The 24714-nt window shown below is 42.7% G+C and overlaps 2 protein-coding genes across 13 annotated transcripts in view; one reads left to right on the forward strand and one right to left on the reverse strand.

Moving 5' to 3' along the window:
* The first annotated feature begins 768 nt into the window (after positions 1–768).
* PIGH (phosphatidylinositol glycan anchor biosynthesis class H) lies at positions 769–24224 on the forward strand. 6 transcript variants are annotated; one of them, XM_067557783.1, is made up of 5 exons: positions 841–1442; positions 4893–5102; positions 6800–6883; positions 10804–10917; positions 11441–11729. In XM_067557783.1, the coding sequence occupies exons 1-4, from the start codon at positions 1233–1235 to the stop codon at positions 10897–10899; spliced, it is 600 nt and encodes a 199-aa protein (XP_067413884.1). In that variant the 5' UTR covers positions 841–1232; the 3' UTR covers positions 10900–10917; positions 11441–11729. The 6 variants fall into 6 exon arrangements, with proteins under 6 accessions (XP_067413888.1, XP_067413890.1, XP_067413889.1 ...); XM_067557785.1 differs by having other exon boundaries at positions 842–1442; positions 11584–11729; XM_067557787.1 differs by lacking the exons at positions 10804–10917; positions 11441–11729 and adding an exon at positions 23212–24224 and having other exon boundaries at positions 769–1442.
* The window catches only part of PLEKHH1 (pleckstrin homology, MyTH4 and FERM domain containing H1), a 75855-nt gene continuing 64186 nt past the window's right edge, over positions 13046–24714 (reverse strand). For 4 of the 7 annotated variants that reach the window (XM_067557777.1, XM_067557775.1, XM_067557776.1 and 1 more), the window contains 4 exons: positions 21294–21423; positions 17981–18067; positions 16953–17099; positions 13046–16625 (listed from right to left, as the gene is read on the reverse strand). In XM_067557777.1, the coding sequence (XP_067413878.1) occupies positions 16431–16625; positions 16953–17099; positions 17981–18067; positions 21294–21423 (559 nt within the window). In that variant the 3' untranslated portion in view covers positions 13046–16430. Of the gene's footprint in view, positions 16626–16952; positions 17100–17980; positions 18068–19624; positions 19756–21293; positions 21424–23975; positions 24098–24714 lie in introns of those variants that run through there. The other 3 variants (XM_067557779.1, XM_067557780.1, XM_067557781.1) reach the window with 3 other exon arrangements.

Below are 24714 nucleotides of genomic sequence, written 5' to 3' on the forward strand. Positions count from 1 at the left end.
TACACCAGCAAGTACTTTTCCTTTATTACAGAGTGATAATGTCTCTGGCACAGCAGCTAGCCAATTCAGTATACTGGTCTGTGTGTGCACTACACCTATGCAGCATAGGTTCAGCCTGAATAGGGGGAGCCCAAACTGCAAATCCTGTGACAAGGGTCCCTTTTTGGTAATAGAATAAAATTCAGTATAGACAAATACGAGTACAGAGAGGAACAATTTGAATTTATAACATATTGCTAGGTTGTAAAATAACTAAATATTCAGAAAAAGTATCTAGATGTAACTATAGCCAGTTTATATAGAGTTGTTATGGTTTAGTAGCTAGGAAAATATCTGGGAGTCTTTTTCAGAATCTTACCTTTGGGAGGATTTGTTCTAGTTTTTGGAGATTGATTTTCTAGGGCTCAGGCAGACTGCTAGCTGTCTTTCTTATAGGATATAACTGGCAAGACCAGGTAATCACCCTGCTAAGAGTGGGACTATAGAAATTTATACCAGCATGGAGCCCTACTGAAGTCAATGGGGTTCTGCCTGCATGGGTCATTTTACCTTATTAGGGCTCGAGCACCAGAGGCTCCTACAACCAGCAGCCATGGACAACTTGGGCCTTTGCCTTTCACAGGCCACGGCTTTTCTTAAGAAGCCACAGCCACGCCTCTGATTTGGTGCCTGTGGCCAGCAACGTTGTGTTGCCATCGCTTGCGGTACAGATAAAGGCACCTGGACACTTAACTCCCCCGCTGGACGGGCGGAGGGCAACAGTCTGTCACTCGACGGCGCAGCCTCGGGAGCCGTTTGTTCAGCAGCTGCGTGTGGCCACTGGCCTCAGTTTCCCCATCCCTCAAACAGTGATCACAATGCTCCCGGGCTCCAGCAGGGAGGGGAGGGCCCTGCGGCGCCCAGCGCACCCCAAATGCAGGGGCTGCTGCTTAGGGCGGCTCGGCCCCGGACTCCGCACGCAGCAGCAGCAGCTCGAGCGGGGCCAGGCTGGGGTCCGGCTGGAGGAGGCGGGGCGCGCGCGAGGACTCGGAGGCAGGAGGGGGGCATGAAGAGCCCGAGGGGACAGACAGGTCAAAGGGCACGCCACGCTGCCGCTGGGGGCGCGCGCGCGCGGCGACAGGGCCCGGAGCCGGGCAGCGCCGGAAGTGTGGGCTCTGCTCTGTCTGTACCATAGAGCTGACAGCACGTGGTGGCTAGAGCGGCGGGACGGAGCCGGGAGGCCCGTGTGCGGCATGCTCTCTGCCGGGCCCGGTGGGGGCAGCATGGAGGAGGGGGTGTACTACCGGGCCGTGTCCGGGGGCCGCATCGCGCTGCAGCGCCGCCAGCACAGCGCCTCTTGCCGGGAGTTCTCGGTGCGCTGCCCCCGGCTGCAGCTGCGCTCGCTGAGCGCCGCTACCTGCTCCGTCTGGCTGGTGGCGTATGGGCTCTTCGTGCTGAGCCAGGTACCGAGGGACTCCCCGGGCCTGCCCCGATCCCGCCTCCCGGGTTCTGCGCTGTCGGGGCCCCCCAAAGCCTCCTCTCCCTTGTCAGTGCAGTCGCCCCCGGTTACGCTTCGGCACGTTGTGCCCCTGTTCTCCCAGCCCCCATGAGGGGCCCCCGAAATCCCCTGTCAGGGGAGCCCTTTGCCCTTCCTCCCCCGGGTTCTCGCCCGAGTGTCAACCTGCGTCCCTCTCGCCCCAGCACGGTCCCCCATGGCTCCCTGCCCTGCACAGCGTAGCACACCTTCCACTGTTCAGTTATCGAAGGCTCCCAATGCTGCAGCTTCAAGGCGTGCCCAGAAATCTAGAAAACAGCTCGTGCCATTTGTAAAATAAGGGACTTTTCTTGTATCCCAGCCCAGCTACACATGCAATCGCTCTGCCCCGACCACTCCCGCACACACACCCTAGGCAGCAGCCAGAGTCTTACAGCGGATGAAATACCAGGTCCTAAAGGGGTCTTTCATCTAGCTGCGAAAGGCACAACAGGAACTGGTGGCTGAAAGTTAAAGCCAGACCAATTCAAATTTGGAATCAAGCACAAATTTAACCTTGAAGGTGATTAACTGTTGGGCCAAATGACCAAGGAAAGTTCTCCATGTTTTGATGTCTTCAGAACAAGGTTTTCTGGAAGCCCTTCTGAAAGATACGCTTTACTCCAGTCATACTCCGACCTCAGTGGTTCAGGAGCTAAATTAGGGATCATCATTACCCAAAAGAGCACAGTAGTGTGAATCATTGTTTCATTTACTATAGTACAGTATATTCATATTTCAACAGTATGACCAGGGAAATATTTAGTTTGTTTATGTATATAGTTATGTATATGTATATTTTCACAGCAAAATGACTGACTGTTATATTATTTTACCAACTACAATTGGTTAATAACATAGTAAAAGCATCCTGCTTGGTTAATAACTTAGATTGGTTAATAATTAAATCACACAGTGTTTTAATATCATGTGCTGCAAAAAACCACAGGAGACACATTGAAGAGCCACGTGTGGCTCGTGAGTCTCAATCTGAGTATCACTGCTTTAGTCCAACTGAAGTTATTGGGTTCAATATGCAGTAAATGTCAAACTCTATGGCCTGTGATACACAAGAGGTCAGACTATAGGATCTAATTGTCCCTTCTGGCCTTAAACTCTATGATTCTATGAAAAACATGTCCTAAATGGCAACATACTTGGGTTCTTCTGAATTAATTGGGGAAGTTATAAAGGGCTCTGGTCTGAGTACATCCAGCTCCCAGATGTAGAAATCTAGGGGCTCTTGAGCATGAACACTCATTTAATCTGACTTCAGCTGCTATTGTGGCTCGTGGAGAAAGGGCGAGATGATGTAACAGGTAGCTGAGACTCTGATAACTCAAGGCAAAGTAAAGTCTTAGAAGTGAGTAGAAAGTCAGTGCAGTTCCTAGCAAGTTGATGTAATATATCACTCTTCTGGCAGACTGGCTGATGTTGCTGTTTAGGGGTGGTTCCATGTAGGGCATTACTGCAATCTTGCTTGAGCTGAGCTTCTGCCAGTTCAAGTCTTGGGCTCAGTCAGACTCTGGGAAAGCAAAGATGTTCTGTCATCTTCATTTGATGTAAATGAGTCAGTTGCATGACAGTCACATTCTGATGACACATGTACTGCAGCCCAAATTGCCTCATTATCTTCCCAGAAGCTTCAGTTTGTAAGCTCCTTCTGGGCAGGAATCGTATTTTTTATGTCTATGGAGAAGTGTCTAGCACATTCTTGAGAGCCAGATCATGTACATTGAACAGGAGAGATGAGTATCTGGAAACCCACAGGAGATTTTTCTTGGGGCAGACAAGTAATCACAGATTTTCTCAGATTTCTCTGAGAAGAAAGAAGGGCATTCCACTAGCAATACCATCTACGTACTCATGGTCATGTGTCAACAAGACCTTATGGGCAAAGATTTCAAAAACTGTTGACAGATCTAAAAGAACTGGCATAAATATCTGACCTTTAGCATTACTAGGAGGTTGAGAACAGCCAGTGAGACTAGTGCAATCTCTGTAGTGTATACTGAGGCCAAAAGATGGACTGAAAAGGATCAAGAAAGTCTGAGGACTACAGTTAACACTAGCATTGCTACACTATGACCTTCTCAGTGACCTTTCCCAGAAAGCAAAGATAAGAGGCCTGGGTGATAATTGGCAAGGTTGCCAATGTCAAAAGATCATTTATTGAGCAAGGATTTAACAGCCACTTGTTAGCAGGGGAATTGTATCCTAAATTCCTGTCAGGAGGCATTAATCTCAGTCAGCAATTGCCCCCAATACCTTCCTACTTGATTATATAAGCCATGAAGAACAATGTTCCAAGTTGTAGACTGTTGGTTGAAATTCTTCCATTACTCCAAGAACCTAAGCCTGAATCTCACCCTCCTAGTGCAGCGCAAGATCCGTTCCACGAGCCTTTTCCCTGTATCAAAGCTAGCAAGCAGTCCAGCATCATTCCTCCTTCAAGACAGCCACCAAAGATTATTCAGTTTGGGAAGTGACATGAAATGAGATAGAGCAACAGAGTTTTGGTCCATTAGTGATAGAATTAATATTTCCTATTTGATGTGTAGGGTGCCCAGTGATGTTCTCTCTAAAACTGATCCCATGGATAGGGCACTGGATCAGGACACCTGGATTCTATTCCCAGCTCTTCAAATGACCTGCTGCTTGAGTTTAATCTAATAGTTGATTTAGCACTTATTATTTATAATATAGTAACACCAAAAGGTCCCAAGATCAAGTTACTGTACAAACACCTATAGTGTAAATAAACAAGACAGACAAAGCATCAAAGAAAGGAACAAGAATTACCATCATTGTACAGATCAAGGAACTAAGGCAGAAAGAGATTAAGACTAATCAAGGTCACACATGAAGTTGGTGGCAGAACTAGAAACTGAACTCAGATAATCTGATTCCCAATCCAGTGCTTGAACCACAAGATCATCCTTACTCTCTAATCTCTCTGGGCCTCTGATTCCCCATCTATAAAAAAAGGAGTAATACTTGTCTACCTTTGTAAGGGCAACTGCATCATAATCTATATTTATATGTATATGACATATTGTTTTGGATGATGTAATTTGGTGGTTTGGGGCAAAGTTAGTAGAACCCAGTAGTCAGTTATAGGTCCCCCTCCAGGCCTGATCTGGTAAGGATATCTGTCTGTTACAGTGCTCAGCTACAGAGCCTGACACTTAATTAAGTTCAAGAAATAGAGACTCATGTTTCCTGATCTTGAGGTTAGTCCAAAGTGTGTCAAGGAAGATGGCATCTGTCAAACTTGCATGGATGACTCTGCAGTTTACTGTGCATAGGCCCATGCCTATGCTCAGAGGCAGTTAACTGCAGGATTGGAGCATATGTGCCTGCTTGGTTTTCATTACAGAACAGCATGGTGCTCTCTGCTGCTATATTTATCACCCTGATCGGCTTGATTGTGTACCTGCACTTTGTGAAAATTGACCAGGAGTCCCTGTTAGTCATTGGCTCGCTTGGCATCCAGATGACCTCAGCCTATGCGTCGGGCAAGGAGAGTACAACCTTCATTGAAATGAACCAAGTGAAGGACGTGGTCATCAATGAGGCCATCTATATGGTAATCAACCTTTCTTCTTGTAGAACATAATCAATACTGCATCTGATATGTTTTCCCGTGTGCTTGTGGTTAGGGAGAGTTGTTTTAACAAGGCAATGAAATAGCCAGATTTTGTTGTCAAGGCTTGAAATTCTTGGCCTGGTGTGGCATCCTTGGTTTCACCAACATTATATTCTTTATTCCTGATTTCCCTTCCCATTGCACCATCTTTTTCCTCTCTGAAACCTGCTGGAAAGAGGACATTTAAAACAAAAGGCCAGATTCATCCTTGATGTAATGCAGTTAATGTTAGTGGATTTACTTCAGGGAGAATTTGGGTCAATAATTATAATCCTTACCTCCGGTGGGTGTTGATTCTGAAGCCAGACACCCCAACTGGTTTATAAATAAGAAGACAGACAATACATCTCATTATTTTTGTGGTCTTCTGATTTTGTTTAAACTCTTATGGAAAAGCAGCCCCTATTCTCCCAATCTATTGGAGCTAATTTCAGATTAAAAGTATAATATTAAACGTGACTAAAATTGTGTATGTATTGGGTGACAGTGGGGAGGGAGTTGCAGTGCCAATGTACTGTAATGTAAACAGGGCCTTCGAAACTAGGGTGCATGGGTTGTGTAGTGTTTTAGATTGAAATATGGTGGATGGGTGGATTTCCCTTAAGATGTTCCCATCCAACGTAGACCAGGTCTAATTATGCTTGGCTTGTAAGAGTTGAAGAAATTTCAGTCCTCGGTGGATTGGCTGCAGTAACTCCATTTTCCTCTGAAAAGTTATGAGAGAATCCTTTTGTTACTGATTGGTACAGAAAGGAAATATCTAGCTTCTTGGAAGGAAAGAACAGGGAAACTTCTTGGAGTTCCTTGCACGGTGGTGCAGACCTTTAAACATGACCTGCAAAAAACAAACAAAAACTGAGCCTGGACACTTCTTTCTTCTTCTTTTTGTTGATTAAAGAAGGCTTGAAAGTCTTTACAATTTATTTTTTCTTGCTTTAAGTATATTCAGGTCTGATTAGTCTGAAAGACTCTGTGCTGTTCTAAATGACAAAATGTTACCATGTTTGAACAAAATTGTGAAGAGTGAGGCTACTAGCAGGATGTCACTGGCGGCCTCTTTGTAGTCAGTGCAGACAAGGACAAATCCTTTCTTGATTCTTCACAATCCTGTTCAGACATGATATAATTGTATAGGAAAGACAAATCCTGTGATAACTGGAGAATTAGTAAAAAGATATCATGAGTCAAAAGGATCAGAGCGGAAAGAATTTTTAGCTAGACTGTTTAAATCACATTTTGTGTTTGCTTTTTGTTAATACCTATTGAACTACAGTGACTAATGAACATTTTGGAAAAATAATGTTTTTGTTAAAAATTCAGCACCATCACCCTTTCAGTTAAAGGGAGAGAGGTCAAACACCTATGCTATGAGGCCCTTAAGAGGTCCTACAGCAAAACCAGGAAAAAACAGGCTTTTCTGATATTTCTAAGGTAAAACAATTGAGAGGTCAGAGGAGACAATATCATTTTAAAGCAAAAATTGTTCCTCATTTAAATGACTGTTGTAGGTGCTGCATCACTTCAAGATGTCTTACCCCATATCTCTGGCCAGTTTTGTTAGGAACAAATCCCTTCTCACTGATAATTTAAAGTGCCCTGATAACATTCTCATGCTTTGTTGTTTTTTGTATTTTTAGCAAAAAGTTATCTATTACCTGTGCATCCTTCTCCAGGATCCTCTGGAACCTCATAGAGTGTCTGAGGTGGTGCCACTGTTTCAGGTGAGAATGAAATGGATTGTGGAGAGATCCAGATTTGTAGTTGGCGGGTATTACTGGGGTTCTCAGTGCTTTTCATTCCATAATCCCACACTCAGCCCATTGCAGCTGCTCTTTCTGAGAGAGGCCTTGGAGTACATCAGCTTGATTCCTACAGCACTTTATAGGAGGTGCCATAGGAACAGTAGAAATTAGTGCTGGGAAAACACATTTGGCTCTCGTGTAGTCTATCCTGGATTCAGAGTAGAAAGAGGGAGTTGTGCAAATATGAACCCAAGAAAAAGCTCACCGGTCACTCTAAGAACTGACTGCTGAGTTTCATACAGCTCTGCTTATCTGGCTTCTGTGTTAGGCCTGGTCTATACTTACTGGCAAATTCGGCGGCAGTCGATGGGAGTTACGCAAGCTATGTAGAGTAGTTTGCGTAACTTGTATCAACTTCCTAAAGTCCGTTCTGTGTGCCGTCCCCACTATGCTGTGCTGATGGGAAATGCGTACCTGTCAACACAGCGCTACACTTTTTGTGGAGGTGGTTTTACTAAATTGACTTCCAGATCGATTGAGCGGGTCTTCACTTCCGCTCAATCAATCTGGATAAATCGATCTGATGGTGGTGAATTTACCCCGTCAATGAAGACATACCTTGAGTCTCATCCTCAGCTACGCAGAGCTGCCACCAAAGGGACACCTTGGCATCTGAGTAGAGTCTCAGCTACCCAAGTCAAAGATTCTGATATGAGGGTACTCTGAAGTAAGTGGATGGTCTCTCTCTTTCTTACTCAATGGCAATCAAAGGTATTGAAACAGAAGTGGTGAGCTGAGATCTCTGCTTACCATATAACTTGTTCACTTTCTTGTTATCTTGTCTTTCCTCTCCTCTCCTCTCCACCCATTTATTTGTCCAATCCACCTGTTGTGACTTGTCATAACCTAGATTATGAGCAATTTGGGGTTGGGAATTTCTTTTTACTGTGTGTCTGTACAGTGCCTAACACAATGGGGCCCTAATCTTTGACTGGTGTCCCTACGTGCTACTACAGCACAAATATAGTAATAGCATGTTTTTTTATATTGTGTATAGTGTAATGCATCTACAGCCCTTTCTACCCTGTGAAAATTACTTGCTGCTGAATGTCAGGTTTTAGCCAGGGTTCCTAAATCACTACTGAACACAATTTGTCCATGGCTACATACTTACAGCTAAATTGCATTCAGCATTGATTCAGCTGCACATGTTGCTGACGGTAGCCAAAGATCTCAAAGATACTTACAAATGTTAATGAATTAAGCCTCTTCTGAAGATCCAAGCCCAGGAAAAGGATTTGCTAGAACCCTTGCCACTTGCAATGGGTGAATTTCACACAGCTCCACTCAGAATCCTGGCATTGGACTGTGGTTTCAGCTGCCCCTATTCATTGCAATGCCCAAGGGATATGCTGACATTTTGGTGTGATTTCTCTCACCCATCTAACTCTGAACAATGTTACTTTCAAGGGTATATCCTGATACTTGTATTTGATTTTCCTTTAGACATTTACTGCTAAGGAGCTAGGGAAGGGGCTGCTTTAGTCTGAAATTCAGTACCCCTCAGTAATTTTCACCTAAGACAATCAGACATGGTCACTTGATGGTGATTCACAGATATTTTAACAGGAGCAGGAACCTCTTACTTTGTTGCCTCTGCTGTACAGAGTCTTTATATCTCTGTTATGTCAACTGTAGAGAAGGCAATTTTAGTTAATGTAATTTTTGCCATCTCACTGAGCCCATTAACACATCTGCACTGAACTGACCTATTGTTCTCTTAAACTGCCATTGGCAACATTTACAAAGATTGCTTTTAGGTGGACTTTATACTGCAGTGCTGTTTTGGGAGCTCAAAAATCATAAGACCAGGGAGACTGGATGACTCAGGAGGTTAGGAGTGGGATACAGAACCTTTCACCTCTCTGTTGGTTTTAATCTGACCCAGGTCAATGGTGACAGAAAATCATTATCCTTTAACTGCCATTTAGTGATTTGTGAAATGAATTGGTGGTTTCAGTCCACTTTCTGTCTTTTTGTAGACAGTAGTAGCAGAGCCTAAGGACTTTGCGGTCTGAACTCCCCTTTCTTAAAGGTAGATCCTCCGGGACAGGGTCCAGATACATTGGGTTAATGTGAGGAAAGCTGCTTCTCATGGCATACTTATTTAATAGGTAAATAGAGGAGGAAAAATATATGTAAGGTAGTGTGGGGTAATGATTAATTTATGGGTCTGAGAATCAGGATACCTAGGTTTTATTCTGCCGTGAGACTGATTTCCTTTGGGAAAAATCCTCCCACACTCTGTGTGCTTCAGTTTTACTTCTCTACAGAATTTAGAATAACACTTAGCCATCTTGATAAAGTACTTTGAGATCCTTGGATGAAAGGTGCTGTATAAATGCCAGTAAGTAATAGTGTTCTGTTTCCCCTTCATAAATGACATTTGGACAACGTGGACGTTTTGCAGCTATGGTATTGATAGCCTATTGTAAAGGGATCAAGGCTGGGAAGCAGAGACTAACAAAATTTCAAAAAGCAACAGTAAAATAATACATTAATAATACACAATGCATTTTGGCATTCTATATACACCAGCATCACAGTGTTCAGTATATGTACAAAGCCAATAAAAGGAAGCTGTACAGACCGCACCAAATCACCTGTTTACTGAGTCATAGTTGAAGTCAAGGACCACCAAGGCTTAGCAAAGGTTAACTGCCCAAATTTTGCACAATCAGGGTTACACTAGTAACTTGCCAGGAACCCAAAAGGCACACTTAATTAGTATAAGATGGAGCTGATTTCAGTAATGCCCTTCTTTATTATGGATGTATGGCTATCTCCTGTCAACTAGGTCCTTCTGGTTTCCCTGTAAATACTCTAAATTCTGATAGTGGAAGACTGCTGCCTGTCTCATGTTCCCCACCCTCTCATCAGACGTGTGTTTCACTTGTAACACGTGTATTAGAATGTCCAGTCACATTTTTTCTCTTCTTTTTCCCTGCACTTGGCACTGATTTACCATTCCAGATTAAGCCACTGACTTTTAGTAGAATTACCCCTCCTCATACCAAGGTTCAGTTTGGTCCAGTGTGTAAACTTGGGTAAGTCCTCTGAATAAAATCAGTTTATCCATCAATAAAAAAAGAGATACATGTCTATCTTGAAGAGTATTATGAAGCTTAATTAGTGTTTGCAAAGCACTTGGAGAGCTTCTGAAGAAATGTGCTATTATGTTATTACTGAAAAGTCAAGAGATTTCAAACTGAAAAAAATGTTACTGACATATTGTTGGTGAGATTGGGAAGTTCAAAGTTGTGGTTCCAATAACAATTATAACTCTGTCCTGTTGTACATATATATTGAGGCATTACATTAAAACTCAGATTTAATAATACAGAATGCTACATGTACAAAGGAGACAAGTTACAGTTTCTTTGTGAACCATTAACTTGAATATTCTAACCTCTGAGTATTTAATGTTTCAACCATAACATTGCATTAACTGAAAGAACACTGAATATCTTGTTCCTTAAAAGTATTGAATTGACTGCCTTGAGGACTGAAATCCTCTAACCACAGGACAGATACAACACAGGCTATGCTCATACAATCATTCCCCTCCATTCTGCCTTAGCTCTTCCCTGGATGGATCACCTAGAGTTGCATGGATAGGAGTTCACTCTCTAGCATCATCATTTCTCTCCAGGACAATAATCAACAGCAGATGCCTTGCTTTTCATTTCCCTCTGTATCCATGCCAATGATAGCTTGCTTTGTGTGTGCCTTCTTCCCACTCCTTCCTCCATCTGACAAGTGTTGCTGTAAATGAAGATTAAAACTCTTAACTCTTCAGCAGCTAGCCTGGAGCCTGACTATTTTTCCTTGACCTCTAGAGCTCCAAGCCACGTCTAGACTGTCTGGTTGAAGTGTACCGAAGTTGCCAAGAAATCCTGGAGCAGAGGAAGACTGAAACTTCACCAGAACTTTAAAATAAAAAACTCATCAAGGTAGAAAACTCCCAGCAAACTAGGATAGATTGTATATAGTAAATGAACCCAAACCAAAACAATCCTGCAGTGGTCCTTAACTAGATGGTGTAAATAGACTGTGATCCAGCAGCAAGTGAAGCTGTTGCTAGTTCCGTTGCTAGTGGCCCACCAATATGAAAAAAAATTCAGCCCATGCACAAAATCTGCCCTTGTCAAGCTGATGGTGTAAAAGTTAATGATACATTTACTTGGCTGCCTAAAATATTAACGCAACTAAGGTGAGTAGAATTTTTCAAGACTGGAGCTGCAGAGATGGGATTTCCCTCCCTACTGCCCATCCTGCCAAGAGAGAGATGGGACTTGGTTAGAGAAGATCATGCAAGAAATTTATACTTCTTTAGTAAATCCTGAAACAACTGATAAGCACACAATGCAGCCTTGGCCAACAAACTCTCAAACAACAAACCAACCAATTGCTCTATACAGTGAATATTTGTTACATTTTTGTTGTGAAATTCTTTTAACCTTTTCTTTGAAAAAGGAAGTATCATCCTTGAATGGGCCAAAGCCAAGCAGACATACAAAGAGGACAGCTCTGGCTCTCTGATCTGGGAAGAGCTAAGAGAAAGAAAACTTACCAGGAAGATGCCAAACTTGCAGCAGCATTTACTTTCTGTTTTCCAGATGGTTTACTGGCTACTTCATTAGGATGGGAAAGGTCACCTATAGATGTCTGGAACTACTTTGCGTGTGTGGGGAAATCTGCCACTGATAATATTGTATAATGAGAATATGTGTAAATACATTTTTATTGATTTGTGTTCTTGGAAGTATTGCATCGTGTGCAATTGTATTGTACCTCATTGATATTATTATAGGTTTAAACTACTATAATATGACCTAGAGATGTGGGTTACTTTGAAACTTTTTCATAATAATATAACATAAACAGTTCAAACTTTGCCCAGTCATGTCAGCAGCTCATGAAATGCCTAAGGCTCACACCTAATTTGCATAAAAATGAAGCACATTGCAGTCATTCTCATAATGTGGAAACTGTGCATCAGCATGCAGTGCTCCAGCAGCTAAGATGGCAGTGACTCTGAAAATGTTAAATCTACACTTTAGAAATTCCTTGCTGTTACATAAGGCAAGAGCTCTGGGTTCTGCCACTGACTTCTGGGTGGCCTGGTCAACTCATTTAACCTTTCTGTGCTTCAATTTCTCACTTAATCCATGTCTTAATTACTGAAGTCACACATGGAGCTGTGCAAATCCTGCCCTGGTATAAGTTGTTTGGGTTTCACTGAACTCAATGAAATTGCAACCTTTAAGAGTGGGTGCTGTGAGCCCAGGATAATTGAGGTTTGGCCTTTGAAGAGTGGGAAGTCATGGGAAGTATAGTCTCCAGGAGGGATTGTTTGAGGACCTGTGATTAGGGAATCATGTGACTAGCAGGACTGTAAGAAGCAACCTGTGGCTCAGTGAGAGGGGAGTGAAGGTATGAGGTAGGGTGGTTTCTCCTTGGTAGGAGGCCTCAGAAGACAGGCCAGGGTACTTGGTAGAACAGAGTTGGGAAGAGACTTGGGAAGGGTCTAGGGACAGGACACAGAAAGACTTTGAGGAGGGGCATTGCCAGAAGGAAGTAGCCTGGGCAGGATAGCGCAGAGGGATGTTGAAGAGAGTTGATGCTCAATTAGGGGGTCCAGGCTGGGACTTTCAGTGAGAGTAGGAGGAAGCCTCCTGTCTATAGTTCTGTGCCAGCAAGGCAAATAGTGAGGGTGAAAACACTATATGGCCTAGTAAGGGTGCTCTCTGAGTGAACGGGGAAGAACTACCTAGTCTGAGGAGTGCTGGAGGATTGTTTTTAATTCCGGAAGGGGTGGAGTTCTTGTGACTTAGCTGGAGGCCTACGTCACCTCAGTGAACCCAAAGCACTGAGAGCTGGAGGCCCACCAGAGAGAAACTGGGTCAGAATGGGAAAGTTGAAGCAGATGCATGCCCAGAAGCCAAGGGAGGCAAGGCCATCTTTTTAACATACCTTGTTTTACATCAGGGCTGATTTGGGCTCCTAGAAGGTTAAGTGACAGTTTGACATCAAACTGCTGCAGTAATGCTGATTATGATATAACGAAACAAACACAGCTTGACTTACTGACAACTGCATTTTATTAAGAATAAACAAAAAAAAAATCTCACAGTATCTGTTAGCCTTTTACATACAGCACAGCAGTCAGGAAAATAAAGGCTTCTGTTATTCAGTATCTCATTCTACACTTTAGAAAATGTCCAGTCATTGCCAAGAGAGTTGATCAAAATAAAAAATTAAATTCTCTACCAAGGAATCAAAAAAATAGTTAAGCTATCTACAGTTTTCTGAATTCAGGCAAGCTTTAAATAAGAGGTATATGGTGGCATTCACCAAACTGGGGTGTTCCCTGAAATGCTCAAGTGTTGGTGAATGCTCACAAGATCTAATGAGGAAAGGAGCGACATGCCACGTTGTTGTGTTTAAAGTGCAGTTATGGTCAGAAAAATGACACTAAAAATGGTCCCTTCTTACTCAACTTCTCTGCTTCCTGTATGTTTGTGAGTCAAATTCTTAATATAAAAGTGTTAGTCCTGTAGGGTCTTGTGCATCATTAACACACTTAATAGCTCAGTTCGGACTGGATAATCTTGTTGCTGGTGATAACGTAAGAGGCAGAAGGCCAGCTGGATTCTCATATCGTAGGGGAGGATTGCAGTGCAGGAAATTGAAAATTCTCATTTGACTCAAACTGGCACATTTGTACTGGGATTACAGAGAGAATAAATACCAGAGACCACAATGTCTAAATATGTAGTCATTTTTTGTGACTATATCTGCAACTTTAAAAAGGCTAAAAATCAAAACCGTATCAAAATTATTCTTTGGCTCAAAAAACTCACAGCTCTTCTCAGCAGTATGAGGGGACAGTCCCCAAACATGTGAGAACTGGGTAAATGACAGTATGTGCAAATCAGGGCTTCAGGTTTTATCAACTCCAGCCGGCTGTTTCTGTCACATTAACTTTCATCAGCTTTGTTATATTTTAGAGCCTAAAAAGAGTGCTGTCAAGGAATGACTTAGAATCATGCAAGATAATTTCTCCAGTTCCATGCCCTTCCCTATTTGTGCCTACTCAGTCATTGGACGCTTGAAACTGAAACTTGTTTCCTTTCTGTAATGCCCTTGTTGCATGCACTGGCTTGTTGTTGTTTAAGGTTGCCCATAAGAGTGCTGGGTTGTATACACAGGCTTGTAGGATTGCTGATGGGCACTGGGTTAAGCACATTGTTTTGTTATTGTCAGTTTGCTCATTGTGAATGCGGGGCTGGAAGGACTGGTTTGTTACTGTAGAACTGCTCATGGGGGCTGGATTCTTTTGGTGGGGTGCCCATGACAGTTAGGTAGTGCACACCAGTTTGTTACAGGGTTGTTCCTGGGTGCTGGGGAAATAACAAATTTCTATAAAGCTTTTAGAAAGCTAGAAGATTGATGAGCACAGAATAAAACCCTAGCTAGGTATATGTGTGTTTCAGGAAGAATAATTTAAAAAAACTACGTGAAACTCCTACAAAAAATAAGTCATATTTTGACCCTCCCGACCTTGACAGAGTCCATTTGGGACCGGTCAAACAGCATTAGTTAGGAAAGCCTGAAGGACAGTATTTGGGAATATGTTTACTAGTCACTTCCTCTTACCCTAATGGCATGGTGGAAGTTGAGGTTTGGAAGTAATTAGACCTATGAAATTAGTGTGGTCTAGCTCTTTCTAAAAACCAGTTGCTAGAAGACATTAAAAATACAAAACTCATTTGCTCTGCCTTCCCAATTCATAGCGATTACATGCAGTAATGTTATACAGTAGTGAACACATCCTGAAATACATACAATATAGTGGTTAACACCAAGATTCTTTGAAAGCATATGTCTGGCAGGGGACTGTGCATGATAAATACACCCCTGTAGTGGAGACTTAGCTTTTCTGTCCATTATATAGGGCAGCATGGCATTCCACGGTACCTCAGTCCTGCAGGAGCTAGGACATCGTCTGACAGTTGTTCCAGTCCTATTCACTCTTTATTAAGTCCTCAAAATGCAGAGATATTGTCACATTTCTGCCCTAATTTTACTAAAGTGAAACTGCCCTGTCCTTTCTTCTAAAGTAGTATTAAATTCTCCTTCTTTACTCTCCCTTTTCTATGTAATATGCTCTTCAAAGATAGACCAGGACATTTCTTTTCTTGTCAGATTAGCTTCTTTTCCATCTAGTCAGCTTTTTTTTTTCTTTCCATGTCTTTCTTAGACCACAGGTCAATACAAGCTCTAGGCTGCATCAGCTTTTGAATTTGAGCACCAGTCACACTAAGGTGTCAGCACAGCTGTGCGGTTAAGTTCACCTGTAGTCTTTGTTTGCATGCATATTTAGCAGCACAATACAAAATATTTTAGGTCATGCAGAAAGACTGCCTATTTTAATTGTTGTTTTGGGGTTGACAATGGTGGATTTAAATACCACTGGAAACTCTTTGGAACATGGAGGACCAGAGATAGGGTTAGTGTTGTACCTAAACTACATGGTAGGGTCACTATAGAGCTCCATTATATTACTCTTTATATTCTGGCAATTGCCCTGTTTTGGTGCATGTATTTTCTGATCCAGTGATATAAAACTTGTCATACTGGCAGTATTCAATATGATGTATCCTTGCACAAGGCTCATACCACAGGTCTTATCACTGTGTCTTATGCTTTAAATAGGGCTGGGTGAGGACACAGTCCTTTAAAACACACAACAGTAAAAGTCCCTTGCCCGAGGAGCTTACAGTCTAATTCAGGCAAAGGACGGGTAAGTTAATGATTCAAAACCGAAGTGGGCAGACAGGATTTTTGAGGAGATGAATGGTAGAAGGCTACTGAAAAGGGACATGTTAAGGATGCACGAGAGCTCATGAGGAGCAGAAGTGGAAAGCAGTCTCAAGGCATAGAGAATGGTGACCTGAGACAAGGTGCAAAGCCCGGAATGGGAAGGGACATGCTTACAAGAAGAGCAGCTTGAACATGACATGGAATGGGGTTGCCAACCCTCCAGGATTGTTCTGGAGTCTCCAGAAATTAAAGATGGATCTTTAATTAAAGGTTATGTCGTGATGAAACCTCCAGGAATATGTCCAACCAAAACTGGCAACCCAACATGGAAGGAGTGCAAAACCAAGTGAAGAGATTCAGAGAGTGATGTGATTGTGGCCAAAGTCATCTTCCGCTGCTGCTCCAATGTTTTGGATAGCAGAGAGAGGAAATGTGGACAGACCCCAAAACCTAGTCTTTAGAAAAGAAAGGAAACTCTAAACATACTTCATATCACACTGAGAGAACAGGAGTCTGCATTAAAACAGGATACACAAACAGCAAAATCATGGCATTCCTCAACTCAAAATTCAGTGGTTTGCAAAAAAAAAATAAAATAAAAAAATCACCAAAGTCCAAAGGCACTGAGAACAAGCACTCAGAGCAGTGTAGGCCCCTTGGTGGTACGAGGCACAGAAGGAAAGAAACATTGGCTTTGAGTCTCCCAGAGCTTTTTAGTTGGTGGTGTGCTCAGAGGTGAGATGATGCTCAGAGAAGGAGCTGCAGGAGACAGGAGTGGAGTCAGTGCACAGTAGTTAATATAGCTGGCAATTAGAAGAGTCACCTCAACAATCTGTGGGAGAAAGAAAATGATTCACTGTAGGTAAGTTAGAGGGAAAATGCTCTTTGGTTTTCGGTACCCAGCTGCAGATAAATTGCTGAGCATTGCAATGTCTGAAAGCTGAGTTGCTCTATTTAGGACTGAGCAAATACGTTTAGGGCTGGATCAGTCAGTTTGAGGCCCATAAGGAGCTTCCCAGGTTGAAAGCACAGAAGGGTTAGAGCAGAAAGGAAAGGTACGATTCCTCAGGAAATACACCAAAGGCCTAGCTGGTTTTAATACATTGTTTTTGTGCTGCCAGGTGGAAAGGACCCATTTTGCTGCTTGTCATATACCCACCTTTGGAGCTGCCATGGTGAAAAGTAGTTTTTCAGTGCTGTTTTTCCCAGAACTCCTATCTTTCACCTGACTGACTACAATCATGAAGTCATCCCGACAGCCTCCAAACGTCAGCACAGACCGGTATGCGTAAGACAGCTTTAAGTGCTGCAGACGATAGAGAGAAAGTTATAGGCAACTGGATTATTTTTAAAGGAAAAATATCTCACCAAAGAGTGCTCCTATTTGCCTAGGCAACCTCAGATTCCTGGTAGTGAAAACAACTGTAAGCAGCTCTACTGTTCTGAACAGAATGCAAACATATTGCTTATAGTCCAATTTAACCCTCTGTTTGGGAGTAGGCTTTCTTGGCAATTCAGATAATAAAGAAACATGGGCTTGTCTTCACTTACTTTGGAGATTTGGCAGCAGTCGACCAGTTACGCAAACTACGCAAAAAACTTGCATAACTCCCGTTGACTTCTCTGCTTCTGTTCTGCGCGCCGTCTTCACTGCACTGCGCCGATGGGAACCGTGTTCCCATCGACGCAGCGCTACACCACTTGAGGTGGTGGTCTTAATACGTCGATTTCTGGATCGACTGAGCGGGTCTTCCCTGACCGCTCAGTCGATCCAGAGAAGTTGATCTAACAGCGGCGAATTTGCCGCCATCAGTGAAGACATAGCCTGAGTCAGCCTAGGCTTGCTCCCCTTATTAGGCTGTACATAGGATTTCCCCCGCAAGTCCATGGCCTTGCTGCCTCTAAGAGAGATGGACCAACCGTTCTAATATCCTGGTTGGAATTAACAAATTACATCTGCCACTCTGACTCAGCAGTAATGACCCCGTATCTTTATGCAGAGCTCAAATACAGAAAATCTTTTACATCTCTAACTTCTATGTGTCAAATCCTGGTTCCATTTGAAGTCAATGGAAATTTGCCATTGATTTTAGTGGGGCCAGGATTTCACTCTGTGATTCTAGATTGTGGGAATGTGCTTCTGTGGGGATGAAGTTATTTTTTCTCAATCAACATGCTTCACCATACCATAGTGTTGTAATCCAGTATGCTTATGCCATCTTCATTCACAGCTATCCAAACTGGACAGTCGTCCAAGGGAGAAGGCAGGACAGGCTGGGGAAATAAGAAATAACTAATTTAGACATTTCTACAGCACCACAAAAATAAGATATTTCCACCATATTTCTGGGGTATTGAGGACAAACGGGGGGAATTGAGGTTCCTGTACATTAGCTAGCCAGACTGAATTTATTTAACTTGCAATAGCTACTTCATCATTGCATATCTTGTAGAACTGATCCCAATGATTTATATAATCCTGTTCATGAGAATAGTTTACCTCTGTGGTTTTAAAAATCTGTTTTCTTTTAAAAATTAAACTAAGTCACTGAATATAATGGTGGTCCAAGGCACCATTTGACAGCCATATTCTATTCAGGTTATGTTGTTTCCATCACCATGGGGGTCTTAGGCTGACTTCCTTTGTTCATCCACAGAACAGGTACACTGACAGGTGTCCCTACACTGTCTTCTGCCAGTGTGCTTCAGTCCTGTCCTCATGTAAGAGGGTACTGCAGCTCAAACTTCTTGGTTGATATTGTCAAGAGGCCAATTAGTGCCAGTTGTGGTGGTGCCCTAAGAACTAGACTCAGATTACTAATTCATTTTACATAGGCCATCAGAAAGCAATGGTCACTTCCAATCAAGGCTGTATCTGAACCAGTAATTTAGATAAAATCTCTCTAGCCCAGCAGTTCTCAACCTTTTTTTCCCCGAGTACCACTCAGGTCAGGTACAGTCAGGTCAAGTACCACTTGACCTAACTGTACCTGACCCGAGTACCATTTGGGAAAAAAAGGGGGGGGGACTTTTGGCGGTGGCGGGGTTTCGTGGTAGCAGCAGGGGGGGACTTTCGGCAGCGGCAGGGTTACATGGGGGGAACAGTGCCCTCCGCTGAAACCCTGCTGCCGTTTGCCCCTTTTCGGTGGCAGGGTTTTGCAGGGGTGGGTGGGGGGGGGGGACATGCGGTGGCGGCGGGGTTTTGCAGCGGCAGGGTGGGGAACTTTTGGCGGCGGATTCGGCGGCGCGGTACGGCTCGCGTACCATCCAACCTTCTTCGAAGTACCGCCGGTGGTATGCCACCGGTTGAGAACTGCTGCTCTAGCCTATTACCAGTCCCCTGAGCCATCCAGTGCCTCCCCATAGTCACCTCCTGTATACAGTATTTATAACATGCCAGAAATACTGGGGAGATGACAAATCTATCTCCGTCAGAATTCCAGCCAGAGGAACAATGGTGTTAGCAATTCATTTTGTGTGAGACCCCTCCAAGATATGTTACTGAGCCTTGACATGGACAAAGGATGGCCAGGGACTAGAGTTTCCTTAGACGGGAACTCCATGCTCTAAATTAAGCAACTCTGAGAACTGCCAGTGATTTGACATGAATCATGCTCATGTGTGAAGCTTTATATCTCACCAGAATGAAGTTTGTTTTATCAAAGACAATTCAGATTGTTTGGTAAGCACAGGAGACACTGTGTTGTGCATTATTGTTATGACTAATGCCATTGATTTCTCATGGGGATCTGTTGTGTTCGTGTTATGGCTAATGCACAGTTCTGGCAGTGTAACTATCAGAAAGGTATGAAATAGATTGCTCTTTAAACTGTGGATGCAATTATTGTATCTTCTCCTTTTCAACCCCATTGACTCTAAATGCTTGTGATCTTTTGGTGACAGCCACTGAATTTAATGGAACCCTCCATGCTCTCCGAACTTGAAGGAAACTTCCAGGTTAACTGCACAGAAGGGTAGTACGTTTACTTTAAGATTTTATTCCATAAAGTCAACTACTTTGACCTCAAAGCAAGAGACCAAAGGATCACAACTACTGTCTGTGGTTAAGAGCATGTCTACACTATGGAGACTACACTGGCATGGCTATGTCAGCATGGGTTTTTTTCTGTCAGTGTAGGAACATCACCTTCCTGAACAAAGTTGGCTGTATTGACAGAAGCCCTCTTCCACTGACTGAGCTGTGTTTGTACATGGTGTTATATTGGCATGGCTATGTCAGTCCAGTCTGTGGTTTTTTTGCACACTGCTGACTGACATGGCTGTGCCTATGTAGCTTTTCTGTGTCGACCTGGCCTTATCCTACACTGTAGATTACACTTAGTCTATACTGCAGGCAGGAGTTGTGATTGCAGCACATGTAGACGTACGCAAGCTAGCTCACTAAAAATAGGAGTGAAGCAGTGGCAGCACAGGCTAACCATTTAGTAAAGGTGATCGGATGTCCTGATTTTATAGGAACAGTGCCGATATTTGGAGTTTTGTCTTATATAGGCGCCTATTACATGTGGACCCTGCTGCTGCACACTAAAAGTGCCCTAGGGAACATTTAGTGTGTGGCAGCGGGTCCACATGGACACTTAGTGCATAGCAGGCTAGTGCAGGGCAGATTTGCTGCAAACAAAATGTTTGTGTAGATAAGCTCTTATGGATTGATACTGTGCCCTTGATGACAAGGGCAAGCATGGTTTAAAAGTAGTGTTTATTGAGTACCCGCCAGTGGGGGAAAAATACCCTGTAGCTGGTAACGTGTAATGGAGAGAAGAGATGTTTGTTCTTTTTTCAGCTCTGCAGGTAGCACATTTGCTGATGTCTTCAAAAAGCTTATAGTAAAATAATGTTACATTTATACAGTGTCACTCCCGCCTGCCACTAAGCCCTGGTCTACACTTACCTGGTGATTCGGCAGCAGTCGGCAGGAGTTATGCAAGCTATTCTGCGTAGCTTGCATAACTCCCATCGACTGCTGTGCTTCCCTTCTGTGTGACATCTTTACTGCACTGTGCCGATGGGAACCGCATTCCCGCTGATGCAGCGCTACGTCATTTGTGGGGGTGGTTTACCAGCGTCGACTTCTGGATCGATTGAGCGGGTCTTCCCTGACTGCTCAATAAATCCAGATAGGTCAATCTGACAGTGGCAACTTTGCCGCCGTCAGTATAGACATACCTTAAGTGTTCGGTAGACAAGTTCTGATTCCTAAGAGCTTCAGTGTGTAATCTGTGGCACTCTAGCAACCCCTAGTGTCTCTAGAACATATTTATCTTCTCTATTCTGTCTAAACTGATGGGAAACTAAATACAACTTTATCAGCCCTATGGAATGGTATGGAAAGTGCTGTATCTATATAACTTCCAAAGTTTTAGGGCCCCCCCCGAGGTATGAGCTCTTTTACCAAAGATCATAATAGTAGCTGAGTTGAACAAGTTTAATTTGGGGGTAAAGAAACAAAGTACTCCAGCAAGAAGCCACCTGCAATTACCTTAGCAGCAAATACCTTGGCTCCAAAGAGAGGCCATTTCCGGGCCACTGTCAAATAAATTCTAATGCATTCTAATGGAGAGCATCCCTGCAGCACCATCCACTTTGTAGCCAGCCTGTCAGCCAGACCCCTGTGGGAATCCAAGTTACATTATAACATTTGCTGATGTCTTCAAAGATCTTATAGTAACCACATTTATACAGTGTCTTTGATCCTGAAGGGCTGGAAGAATGTTATAAACTACTGCAGGCAGAACTAGTAGCACCACCTATTATTAAGGTTGTCCAAGACAACCTAGTAGAAGATCTTATTCAGCTGTTTATAAGTTTGTCAGACTTTAACTATTTGGGCTGAAGATTTCCATGTTGGATATCTGCTGCAGGTTGAATATTTTTGGCTATAATTTTCCAAAGAGTTCAGTCATCTATGAGAAGGAGGCTAGGGGAAAATACATTATCCGGTCCAGATTAAAAAAATCTGGTGACCTTTTCTGTGAAAGCTCCAGTGTCCCCATGCTTTGCAGCAGGGATTTGAAATTTGGCAGGGGAGTGGCCTCTGTGTTAAGGACACGCCTTTTCCCATCCCCATGAAAATCTACCCAAATTTGGTCACATAAACATATGCTCAGAGACTTCTTCAGTTTTTGTCACTAAACTCTCCAAAGATTCCATCCTCACTGAGCATGCTCAGGTATTTCACAGCTCCAAAGTGTAACTAGGCTGCACATGCGCCATCCTCACAGAGCAAGTGAATGTGCTCCGTACCTTCACAGCTCCTACATGTGACCAAAGTGTGCATGTGGCACCCTCACAGAGCAACTGAGCATGCTCTAGTCCAGGTCCAGACTTTCCCTGTAATTGCTGCTTCAGGGGGCTCTGAGCTGGGCACTGGAAATGAGAACAGGGAGCCTGTTTCTCCTTTGCTCTCAATGACCCCCCTGCTGATGCCCAAGCAGTGAAGGGGAGGAAGCTATCTGATTTGAATACAGAGGGGACAAAAAAGTCATGCCAGAGGAGGAAAGGATTTGATTGGGACAAGGAGAGTGGTGAGACTGGGAAAGGGAAGGAGATAAACTGTGAGTGGGAGATGGAGGAAGGATGACTGGGATTGGCTGGGCATTTGAGCAAGAAGCCTGGGACTGTCAGCAAATATCTGTGATACCCACTGGTAAAGAGTATGGCTTAGCCCTTCTACTGCTGGTCCTGTAGGATAACACCTATGGTTGCTAACAGTTACTCTGTTAGCTAAAGTGGCAGAGGTCTGTGCTGTGGATCTAAAGGTTCCAACCTTGCTGGTGACCCATGTGGGTGTCAATGTGATGGTGGATGATAGAACTTCTGCATATTCAGTTTGTTTTTTTAAAAACCTAGGAAATTACAGATTAAAAAATTACATTAGAAGAGCATTATTAAGGGTACAAAGTTAAGCAATCAAAAGCTAGGAAATACCAGAATTAAGATGGTCTGTGCAACCTTAATTTGGCCCCTTTGTGCTTATTCAATATGATATAATCTTTAATTAGATTACACAATTTTGTTTTCCACAGAAACCCTGCCTCATTCAGTGCAGAGGAAGGACCTGCTGTGGGGATGAATCAGGCTTTTGTAGTGAAGGACTATTGTCTTTTGCTGCAGAAATTGTAATGTCTATGGTGAATGAGGCTGGGAATTGCAGGAAGAGAGGATGATCTCATAGTTAAGGCAGGTGAATGTTGCTGGACAATTGGATTCTATCTCTGCCTTTTCCACAGCATTCCTTTGTGAATATTAATTATTATTATTTTATTATTATAGCACCCAGCAGCCCCCGTCATGGACCAGAACCCCATTGTGCTTGGCGCTGTACAAACAGAACACAAACACAGTCCCTGCCTCAAGGCAAGTCACTGATCACTAATTGTGTGTTCCTCATTTTCCAGGTGCCTGACCTGAGACCCTGGGCTCTGGTTTGCAGAAATGGAGAGCAGTCATAGCTACAGTTGAAGTCAATGGGAACTGTGCTTTGAACATATAAAGTGCTTTATAATGCTAAGCACTCTGAACAAATCAAGTCCTAGGCATCTTAGATTGGGCACCCAAAATTAGTGAATACTTTTGACTTTAATCTATCCGTTCTTCAGTCCCCTATCCGTAACATGGGGATAAATAACACCATCTTATCTCAGAGGGGTGTTGTGAAAATAAATAAATTAAAGTTTGTGAAGCACTCACAGACTAGAATGACGAGTGTCATAGGGTGGCACTGGCCCTTTAAGAGGGGACAGGGACAATGCACCCTGTGCCTGGTCAGCTGACTTCAGGTTTTAAAAAGGGCATCTGGGCCTGGGGGGAATGAGCGACTGAGTGAGAGGGGGAGTCCTGATGAGTCAGAGCTAGGAGGCTGCAGGAAGCAGGTGTAGTGGACTTCCAAAATCCCCTTGGCAGGAAAGTAGTGGGAGACTGAGAGGTAAATGGGAAAAATACTCTGGGAATAAATTCGCAGAGTGATCTGAAAAACTGAAATCTATAAAAATAATTTATATTAAATTAAAAAACATGTTAAGCAGTACATGTTTGCTGCCAAAGTTTTAAAGACCATCAAACCACTGACCTGGTGGAAATCACTAGCTAAGCACCTGGAATCAAAGTTTGTTGAAGTGCTAAACCAGCTTTTGACAACCTGAAGGTACATCAAGAGTATTTTCTTTACTACACTTTATTCAATTAGTTCAAGTTCAATGACTCTTTCATTGAAAGCTAGGAAACTGACTAGAAGTTGGAAAAAACAGGAAAGCTTGTTTTCCTCTTCCAATCCATGAATAAAATCTAGTTGGGAGAGGATGAGATCTATTAGTTCGAATAGAGTTCTTAAAGACCATGGTAATCAGCAACAATCAATTCAATTCACTAATTACAGACAATACTTTCTTTGTTTAATAAATCAGTTGGTTTTAAATGCAAAACATATTTTGGTAAATTTACTTTTTTCTTCTATATCCAGCCCATTTACGATAGTTTTATTGAACTAATAAAAACAATTTTAAAATGTTATTTTTTTGCATTTAATTGAATTTCAATTTCCATCCAATAGCAGCTTGACACAAATCACAAATATAAAAATTAATTTAGTAAATAAGAAATGAATCATTCTCCATTTTCTAACATAATAAAGTAAAAATTAAGAATCTGAATATGTATATGTTAAATTGTGTAATTGCTTAAATAAACCTGTTTAGCTGTATCCTGGTTAGCAAAAAGAATCACCAAATTTAGTGTAAAGGCTATATTTAGTTGCAAATCAACATGTTTTAATAGTTACCAGCCAATGAGAATCAACTTTTCTTTAGGAAAATAACTAAAGTACAAATATAAAACTAGATTAAAATTCTTGATTTAAATCAAGGTTTTTTCTTCCTGATTTAAATCACTTTAATTTAAATCAG

The sequence above is a fragment of the Emydura macquarii genome, unplaced genomic scaffold (genome assembly GCF_026122565.2).
Source record: "Emydura macquarii macquarii isolate MOO-44397 ecotype Brisbane River unplaced genomic scaffold, CSIRO-AGI_Emac_v2 contig_1876, whole genome shotgun sequence".
Taxonomy (NCBI): domain Eukaryota; kingdom Metazoa; phylum Chordata; order Testudines; family Chelidae; genus Emydura; species Emydura macquarii.

Excerpts from the sequence above, each read along its gene's own strand:
- PIGH (XM_067557783.1), top strand. The coding sequence starts at position 1,233 with ATGCTCTCTGCCGGGCCCGGTGGGGGCAGCATGGAGGAGGGGGTGTAC. Across the intron at positions 5,103-6,799 it reads TCAATGAGGCCATCTATATG|CAAAAAGTTATCTATTACCT; the intron begins GTAATCAACCTT and ends TTGTATTTTTAG. Across the intron at positions 6,884-10,803 it reads AGGTGGTGCCACTGTTTCAG|AGCTCCAAGCCACGTCTAGA; the intron begins GTGAGAATGAAA and ends CTTGACCTCTAG.